General features: G+C 40.0%; 2 protein-coding genes across 2 annotated transcripts; both read left to right on the top strand.

The window, feature by feature from the left end:
• Positions 1-506: 506 nt before the first annotated feature.
• LOC128368664 (tripartite motif-containing protein 16-like) lies at positions 507-2,426 on the top strand. Its single transcript, XM_053329522.1, has one exon. It carries the CDS (start codon positions 570-572, stop codon positions 2,244-2,246), a length of 1,677 nt encoding a protein of 558 aa, XP_053185497.1. The 5' UTR covers positions 507-569; the 3' UTR covers positions 2,247-2,426.
• A 1,180-nt stretch (positions 2,427-3,606) lies between these two features.
• LOC128369777 (E3 ubiquitin/ISG15 ligase TRIM25-like) lies at positions 3,607-8,496 on the top strand. The gene is made up of 2 exons (XM_053330855.1): positions 3,607-5,282; positions 6,633-8,496. The coding sequence occupies exons 1-2, from the start codon at positions 3,612-3,614 to the stop codon at positions 8,337-8,339; spliced, it is 3,378 nt and encodes a 1,125-aa protein (XP_053186830.1). The 5' UTR covers positions 3,607-3,611; the 3' UTR covers positions 8,340-8,496.
• The last annotated feature ends 1,564 nt before the right edge of the window (positions 8,497-10,060 follow it).

The raw sequence follows: 10,060 nt of genomic DNA, 5'->3' as shown, positions 1-10,060 counted from the left end.
ACAGATTGATATGACAGTTTGTGATTGGTTGACTCTGAGGGAGACTGGTGTGCAGTCCATACATGTTGATGTTTTTCATCATCAACCCAGCATGAAAATTAAAAGATGTTTAACTTTAAACAAAGCAGAGTTTCATTTGTAATAAATGTGAAGACTTCCCAAACATGTCTTCATTCTTTACCTATTGTGTTTGAAATGGTGTATTTAAGAAAAAGTTGAAGTAAGTAGGATTTTAGGAGATACTGTACAGTATCTCTACTACTTTGACACGAGAAAGCAGGTGAGTTGTGTTTTCAAATGAGACTCATTGTGTAGAAAGGGTTAAACACACAGAGCCTGATAACTCCTCCCTCTTCTTCCTGCTCCCAAACACAAAAAGCTCTGATTGGTCCACATATTTCCTTGTTCCCTCCCCTTCAGATCTACAGTTTGAAGATGGGTGTAACCAACATGTGGTGAGCTGCCAGCTGACATCTAGCGAAGCAACACATGCTGTTTAGATCAGAGCTCAAACTAGTTTCACTTCTCAGAAAGTGAAACTCAGACAGTCATTGTTACTGAGAGCTGAAATGGCACAACAAGGAGCTCAGCTGGACCGAGAAAACTTTTCTTGTTCGATCTGTTTGGATCTATTGAAAGATCCAGTGGCTATTCCCTGTGGACACAGCTACTGCATGAGCTGTATTAACAACTTCTGGGATGGAGAGGATAAGAAGGAAATCTACTGCTGCCCTCAGTGCAGACAGACCTTCACACCGAGGCCTGTCCTGATGAAAAACACCATGTTAGCATTTTTGGTGGAGCAGCTGAAGAAGACTGGACTCCAAGCTGCTCCTGCTGATCACTGCTATGCTGGACCTGAAGATGTAGCCTGTGATTTCTGCACTGGAAGGAAGCTGAAAGCCATCAAGTCCTGTCTGCAGTGTCTGGCCTCTTACTGTGAGAAACACCTCCAGCCTCATTATGATGTAGCTCCACTAAAGAAACACAAGCTGGTCAACCCCTCTGAGAAACTTCAGGAGAACATCTGCTCTCGTCATGATGAAGTGATGAAGATGTTCTGTCGTACTGATCAGCAGATTATCTGTTATCTCTGCCCTGTGGATGAACATAAAGGCCACGACACAGTCTCAGCTGCAGTAGAAAGGACTGAGAGGCAGAGAGAGCTCGAGATTAATCGAGAAAACATCCAGCAGAGAATCCAGGACAGAGAGAAAGATGTGAAGCTGCTTCAACAGGAGGTGGAGGCCGTCAGTCTCTCTGCTGATAAAGCAGTGGAGGACAGTGAGAAGATCTTCACTGAGCTGATCCATCTCCTCCAGAAAAGAAGCTCTGATGTGAAGCAGCAGATCAGATCCCAGCAGGAAACTGAAGTGAGTCGAGTCAAAGAGCTTCAGGAGAAGCTGCAGCAGGAGATCACTGAGCTGAAGAGGAAAGACGCTGAACTGAAGCAGCTCTCACACACAGAGGATCACAACCAGTTTCTACACAACTACCCCTCAGTGTCACAACTCAGTGAACCTACAGACTCATCCAGCATCAATATCCGTCCTCTGGGATACTTTGAGGATGTGACAGCAGCTGTGTCAGAGCTCAGAGATAAACTACAGGACATCCTGAAAGAGGAATGGACAAACATCTCACTGACAGTGACTGAAGTGGACGTTTTACTGTCAGATTCAAAAGCAGAGCCCAAGACCAGAGCTGGATTCTTGAGATATTCATGTGAAATCACTCTGGATCCAAACACTGCATACATGAAGCTGTTATCTGAGGGGAACAGAAAAGCAAAACTAATGAGTCAACAACAGTCTTATTCTGCTCACCCAGACAGATTCACTGTATATGAACAGGTCCTGAGTAGAGAGAGTCTGACTGGACGTTGTTACTGGGAGGTGGAGTGGAGTGGAGGAGGAGTTCGTGTAGCAGTTGCATACAAGAATATCAGCAGAGCAGGAAACTCAAATCAATGTGGATTTGGACTCAATGACAAATCTTGGGCTTTAAAATTTTACAATAACTGTTATACATTTTGGTTCAACAACATCTCAACTCCTGTCTCAGGTCCTCATTCCTCCAGACTAGGAGTGTACCTGGATCACAGAGCAGGTATTCTGTCCTTCTACAGCGTCTCTGAAACCATGAATCTCCTCCACAGAGTCCAGACCACATTCACTCAGCCTCTCTATGCTGGATTTAAGCTTATAGATTATGGAGCCACAGCCGAGTTGTGTAAACTCAAATAGAAGTCATTTCAGACTCAAGACAGACTTTTTTGTCTCCATGTTTCTGAACTGCACAGAGATCAGCTGTCAATCAAACTTAGATTATCAACCATTTCTTTATTTGCTATGTTAATGTTTTTGTTCAATTCACTTTGTCCTGTGTGTTTTTGACCATGGAGGGTATCTCTGCTCATGATGATGTTTTTAACCCTCACTGACATTTCTTCAGATGAACATTTTAATGTCTTGGTTTTAAATGTGAGTTTGTTTTTTTATTGATGTATTTGTGTGATGTTCTTCTTTCTTTGTGAATATATAAAGAAATGTTTTATATAACTATAATCATCTTGATAATAATAATTAACAAGGAGGTCATTTTTTATTATGTTGTTGTCCATAGCTGACATTCTGGGTTAAACTAATTGATAGTTTGGTTGAAATGAATTTGAACATGAAATGATTTAACAAAGAGTCATTTAACAGACTTTACTGATTGGATGTGTGAACAAACTGAAGTCTTACATTATGAATAAAACAGTTTCTCAAGAAAGACGAAATTATTCTTTTCTTAATTAATTTCAGGATCTCATTCAAAGCTTGTGGAGAAAATATGAAACTAATATGAGAGTTTATTTGAGGCATTTTTCCTCCTGACAAACCATAAAGCACAGAGTTTATCTTGTTCCGTCTCTGAACTTTCAGGTTAATCATTAAAACAGCTTTGTCATGAAGAAGTTAGCAGAGTTTTCTATCATTTGTTGCTTTTAAAAAACAAGATTTTAGTTGTACATTCAGTCAATAACGAGGATTTTTTTTTACCCAGGCCTGAAAAATTTAAAAATAATAATACATTTGATTAAATTTGGATGTGAAGATGTTTATTAAGGCCTAGCTCTGTCACCTCACAGTCAGACGGTTCTTGGTTGTAAAGTTTTAAACCAGATTTAATTAAAACCTCTTGTGACTCATTTTGTTCTGGGTTTTCTCAGTCCACAAATTGTCTGATGTGCTGAAGAGTTCCTGTCATTTATGCTTAAATGAGCACAAAGAAATGCATCTAAAAACTGTCATGATTAGATGTGATTGGTTTATTTTACGAGAATACAGTAATACAGTTCAAAGAAATAGGGAGTCATCTGGAGATCGCTCCCAAATTCTCAAGATTACTTTGACACCAGAAAGTAGGTGAGTAGTGTTTTCAAATGAGACATGAGCCTAATTACGTACAAAGGGTTAAACTCACAGAGTGTAATAACTCCTCCCTTTTCTACCTGCTCTCAAACACAACTCCAGCTGCACTGCTTGTTCCCTCCCCTTAGATAAGAGCTCAACCTTGTTTCATTTCTCAGAAAGTGAAACCCACAGTCATTGTGAATGAGAGCTGAAATGGCGCAGCACGGAGTTCAGCTGAACAGAGAACACTTTTCTTGTTCAATCTGTTTGGATCTACTGAAGGATCCAGTAACTATTCCATGTGGACACAGCTACTGTATGAGCTGTATTAATAATTTCTGGGATGAAAAAGAAAAGGTAGTCTATAGCTGCCCTCAGTGCAGACAGACCTTCACACCGAGGCCTGTCCTGATGAAAAACACCATGTTTGCAGCTTTAGTGGAGGAGCTGAAGAAGACTGGACTCCAAGCTGCTCCTGCTGATCTCTGCTATGCTGGACCTGAAGATGTGGCCTGTGATGTCTGCACTAGGAGGAAGAGGAAAGCTCTCAAGTCCTGTCTGGTGTGTCTGGCTTCTTATTGTGAGAAACACATCCAGCCTCATTATGAATCACCTACATTCAAAAAACACAAGCTGGTTGACCCCTCAGAGAAGCTCCAGGAGAACATCTGCTCTCGTCATGATGAGGTGATGAAGATGTTCTGTCGTACTGATCAGCAGAGTATCTGTTATCTCTGCCCTGTTGATGAACATAAAGGCCACGACACAGTCTCAGCTGCCGTAGAAAGGACTGAGAGGCAGAGAGAGCTTGAGGTGAGTCGACTAAACATCCAGCAGAGAATCCAGGACAGAGAGAAAGATGTGAAGCTGCTTCAACAGGAGGTGGAGACTATCAGTCGCTCTGGTGATAAAGCAGTGGAGGACAGTGAGAAGATCTTCACTCAGCTGAGCTGTCTCCTCCAGAAAAGAAGCTCTGATGTGAAGCAGCAGATCAGATCCCAGCAGGAAACTGAAATGAGTCGAGTCAAAGAGCTTCAGGAGAAGCTGCAGCAGGAGATCACTGAGCTGAAGAGGAAAGACGCTGAACTGAAGCAGCTCTCACACACAGAGGATCACAACCAGTTTCTACACAACTACCCCTCAGTGTCACAACTCAGTGAACCTACAGACTCATCCAGCATCAATATCCGTCCTCTGAGATACTTTGAGGATGTGACAGCAGCTGTGTCAGAGCTCAGAGATAAACTACAGGACATCCTGAGGGACAAATGGACAGACATCTCACTGACAGTGACTGAAGTTGACGTTTTACTGTCAGATTCAAAAACAGAGCCCAAGACCAGAGCTGGATTCTTGAGATATTCACATGAAATCACTCTGGATCCAAACACAGCAAACTCCTGGCTGATACTATCTGAGGGGAACAGAAAAGTAAAACGAATTACACAAGAACAGTCTTATTCTCATCACCCAGATAGATTCACTGTTCAGCGTCAGGTCCTGAGTAGAGAGAGTCTAACTGGACGTTGTTACTGGGAGGTGGAGTGGAGCAGGAAAATTCGTGTAGCAGTCGCATACAAGAACATCAAGAGAGAAGGAATCTCAAATGAATGTCTATTTGGATACAATGACAAATCTTGGGCTTTAAGATGTGACACTAACAGTTATGAATTCTGTTTCAATAGTGTTAAATCTCCCGTCTCAGGTCCAAGTTCCTCCAGAGTCGGAGTGTACCTGGATCACAGAGCAGGTATTCTGTCCTTCTACAGCGTCTCTGAAACCATGAGTCTCCTCCACAGAGTCCAGACCACATTCACTCAGCCTCTCTATGCTGGACTCTGGCTTATAAATGATGGAGCCACAGTTGAGTTCTGTAAACTCAAATAGAAGTCATTTCAGACTTCGGACAGACTTTTTTGTCTCCATGTTTCTGAACTGCACATAGATCAGCTGTCAATCAAACTTAGATTATCAACAATTTATTTTTTATGTGCTATGTTAACGTTTTTGTTCAATTCACTTTGTCCTGTGTGTTTTTGTCCATGGAGGCTATCACTGCTCATGATGATGTTTTTAACCCTCACTGACATTTCTTCAGATGGAAAATTAAACTTCTTTGTTTTCAAATGTGAGTTTCATGTTTTTTATTGATGTATTTGTGTGATGTTCTTCTTTCTTTTTGAATATATAAAGAAATGTGTTATATAGCTATAATCATCTTGATAATAATTAACAAGGAGGTCATATTTTATTATGTTGTTGTACATAGCTGACATTCTCGGTTAAACTAATTGATAGTTTGGTTGAAATGAATTTGAACATGAAATTATTTAACAAGAGTCATTTAACAGACTTTACTGATTGAATGTGTGAACAAACTGAAGCCTTACCTTATGAATAAAACAGTTTATCTCAAGAAAGACAAAATTATTCTCTTCTTAATTAAATTTCAGGATCTCATTCCAAGCTTGTGGAGAAAATATGAAACTAATATGAGAGTTTATATGAGGCAGTTTTCCTCCTGACAAACCATAAAGTACAGAGTTTATCTTGTTCCGTCTCTGAACTTTCAGGTTAATCATTAAAACAGCTTTGTCATGAAGAAGTTAGCAGAGTTTTCTATCATTTGTTGCTTTTAAAAAACAAGATTTTAGTTGTACATTCAGTCAATAAAGAGGATTTTTTTTTACCCAGGCCTGAAAAATTTATAAATAATAATACATTTGATTAAATTTGGATGTGAAGATGTTTATTAAGGCCTAGCTCTGTCACCTCACAGTCAGACAGTTCTTGGTTGTAAAGTTTTAAACCAGATTTAATTAAAACCTCTTGTGACTCATTTTGTTCTGGGTTTAATCTCTCAGTCCACAAATAGTCTGATGTGCTGAAGAGTTCCTGTCATTTATGCTTAAATGAGCACAAAGAAATACATCTAAAAATGTCATGATTAGATGTGATTGGTTTATTTTACCAGAATACAGTAATTCAAAGAAATAGGGAGTCATCTGTAGATCGCTCCCAAATTCTCAAGATTACTTTGACACCAGAAAGTAGGTGAGTAGTGTTTTCAAATGAGACATGAGCCTAATTACTTACAAAGGGTTAAACTAACAGAGTGTAATAACTCCTCCCTTTTCTACCTGCTCTCAAGCACAACTCCAGCTGCACTGCTTGTTCCCTCCCCTTAGATAAGAGCTCAACCTTGTTTCATTTCTCAGAAAGTGAAACTCACAGTCATTGTTATTGAGAGCTGAAATGGCGCAGCACGGAGTTCAGCTGAACAGAGAAAACTTTTCTTGTTCAATCTGTCTGGATCTACTGAAGGATCCAGTAACTATTCCCTGTGGACACAGCTACTGCATGAGCTGTATTAATACTTTTTGGGATGGAGAGGATGACAAGAACATCTACAGCTGCCCTCAGTGCAGACAGACCTTCACACCGAGGCCTGTCCTGATGAAAAACACCATGTTTGCAGCTGTAGTGGAGCAGCTGAAGAAGACTGGACTCCAAGCTGCTCCTGCTGATCACTGCTATGCTGGACCTGAAGATGTGGCCTGTGATGTCTGCACTGGGAGGAAGCTGAAAGCCTTCAAGTCCTGTCTGGTGTGTCTCGTCTCATACTGTGAGAATCACCTCCAGCCACACCATGATGTAGCTCCATTAAAGAAACACAAGCTGGTCGACCCCTCCGAGAAACTCCAGGAGAACATCTGCTCTCATCATGATGAGGTGATGAAGATGTTCTGTCGTACTGATCAGCAGAGTATCTGTTGTCTCTGCTCTGTGGATGAACATGAAGGCCATGACACAGTCTCAGCTGCAGCAGAAAGGACTGAGAGGCAGAGAGAGCTTGAAGTGAGTCGACTAAACATCCAGCAGAGAATCCAGGACAGAGAGAAAGATGTGAAGCTGCTTCAACAGGAGGTGGAGGCTGTCAGTCACTCTGCTGATAAAGCAGTGGAGGACAGTGAGAAGATCTTCACTGAGCTGATCCATCTCCTCCAGAAAAGAAGCTCTGATGTGAAGCAGCAGATCAGATCCCAGCAGGAAACTGAAATGAGTCGAGTCAAAGAGCTTCAGGAGAAGCTGCAGCAGGAGATCACTGAGCTGAAGATGAAAGACGCTGAACTGAAGAAGGTCTTAGAGACAGAGGATCACAACCAGTTTCTACACAACTACCCCTCAGTGTCACAACTCAGTGAACCTACAGACTCATCCAGCATCAATATCCGTCCTCTCGGATACTTTGAGGATGTGACAGCAGCTGTGTCAGAGCTCAGAGATCTACTACAGGACATCCTGAAGGAGAAATGTGACAATGAAATGACAAACATCTCACTGACAGAGACTGAAGTCGACATTTTACTGTCCGATTTAAAAACAGAGCCCGAGACCAGAGCTGAGTTCTTTAAATATTCATGTGAAATCACACTGGATCCAAACACAGCAAACACAGAGCTGTTATTATCTGAGGGGAACAGAAAAGTAGAACGGATGAGACAAAAACAGTCTTATTCTAGTCACCCAGACAGATTCATTAGATGGTATCAGGTCCTGAGTAGGGAGAGTCTGACTGGACGTTGTTACTGGGAGGTGGAGTGGAGAGGGAAAGTTCGTGTAGCAGTCGCATACAAGAATATCAGCAGAGCAGGAGGGTGGGATGATTGTGGATTTGGGCGCAATGACAAATCTTGGGCTTTAAGATGTGACACTAACAGTTATGGATTCTGGTTTAATAGTGTTAAATCTCCCGTCTCAGGTCCTTATTCCTCTAGACTAGGTGTATACCTGGATCACAGAGCAGGTATTCTGTCCTTCTACAGCGTCTCTGAAACCATGACTCTCCTCCACAGAGTCCAGACCACATTCACTCAGCCTCTCTATGCTGGAGTTTTTCTTCCTGATGGAGCCACAGCTGAGTTCTGTAAACTGAAATAGACAGAAGTCATTTCAGACTCCATGTGTCAGATACTGTGTTGAAATTCTTCAGGGTTTCTTTTTGTCTCCATGTTTCTGAACTGCACAGAGATCAGCCGTCAATCAAACTGTTGTCACTTCTTTTCTTTTAATTTGTTCTGTTAATGTTTACATTTTCTTTTAAAGTCACTTTTTCCTGTGTGTTTTTATCCATGCAGGTTATTACTCCTCATGATGTTTTTAATCTTCACGTTTCATATTTGTAATAATGTATTTGTGTGGTATTTCTTAAAAACAAAGACATTAGCAGAACTTCCTTCATCATAGATGTTTACTCTCATCACTTTATACATTTGTAGAGTTATACAACTGTAATTATCCTGATAATCAACAAGAAGATCATTTATTATGTTGTTCTACATAGTTAAAATTCTAATTGATTGATTTTTTAAATGAATCTGAACATGAAATTATTGAACTAGAATTATTTAACAGACTTTACTGATTGGATGTGTTGACTGAAGGTTGAAATAAAGCAGTTTATCTCAAGAATGAACAAATTATTCTCTTCTGTCTTCATTCAAAGCTTGTGGAAAACATATGAAACTAGTATGTAGAGTTCATTTGAGGCAGTTTTGAAAAACCACAAAGTACAGAGTTTGCTTGTCTCTGAACTTTCATTAAAAACAGCTTTGTCACAGAGAAATTAGTTTTCTATCACGTTTGTACTCAGGCCTGATTCAATATATTTTAATTTATTGTATATTTCAACATTATTTTATTCATTTTAGATCATCATTGTGTGATATTGGGTGTGGCTCTGACTCTTACTCATAAAAGGTAATAAAATGGTTGATAATATGGTTATCAAAAAGGTGAACAAGCCTTTGCAGTCAGAGTCCACATACTTTGGAAGACTGCCCATTTACATCAGTATCAGCTCTTAAAAAGATTGTTTATAGTAAAGCCTTTTTTATATTTTCATCCATGAAATTATTATAACATTCTCCCCTATTTTAACACTTGATAATTATTTTTCTCACTAAGGAAAGTGCCACACAAATAATGTTTTATTCATCATTTTCTGTAGTAGTCGGGTGTCAGGATGTGAAATCTGCTTCCAGACCAGAAAAGTTTAGTGATGTGGTTAAATGGTGTTTAAATGGTACAGTCTAATCCTGCTTTATGTGAAAAGTGCCAAGAGATGTTTTTTGTTATGATTTGGCACTATATAAAAAAAGATTGATTGGTTAATTGATAGAAAAACTTGCATTATCAGACTGATTAGTTCAACATCAATGCAAATTCTTTTCAGTCTATTATCCAGATGTGCTGCACACAAGTGTCGCGTACCAGAGTTACAGTACAGTCAACTAACAACAGAAACAAAGACCCACTACTTTTGTCTTTATCTTTCAGAGCCATGCATGGAATAAACTACCACACATACCAGGCAAGATTTGTCCACAGTAGTTTAAGACCAGGAGCTGAAACACTGTTCTGTAACACCTGTGTAATTCTAAAAGCATTTGTTAAACTAACCAAAACTACCTAAAAAACTAAATGAAAATAAAAACTACCACATCAAGACCGCCACAAACACAAGCAAACCTTACCTCAGTTTCGGCATTATTTCATCCTTTTCAGCTTCTTCTAATCAAATCTTTCCTCTTAATACCTGAAAATGACTACACCTCTTATTTACCTGCCTGTCTGGTAAATCTCCATTCACCCCTCCTCTG

The sequence above is a fragment of the Scomber japonicus genome, chromosome 12, assembly GCF_027409825.1.
Source record: "Scomber japonicus isolate fScoJap1 chromosome 12, fScoJap1.pri, whole genome shotgun sequence".
In the NCBI taxonomy this organism is placed as follows: Eukaryota; Metazoa; Chordata; class Actinopteri; order Scombriformes; family Scombridae; genus Scomber; species Scomber japonicus.
Note: the sequence above shows the minus strand (reverse complement) of the source record. Positions and strands in the feature narration are given on the sequence as shown.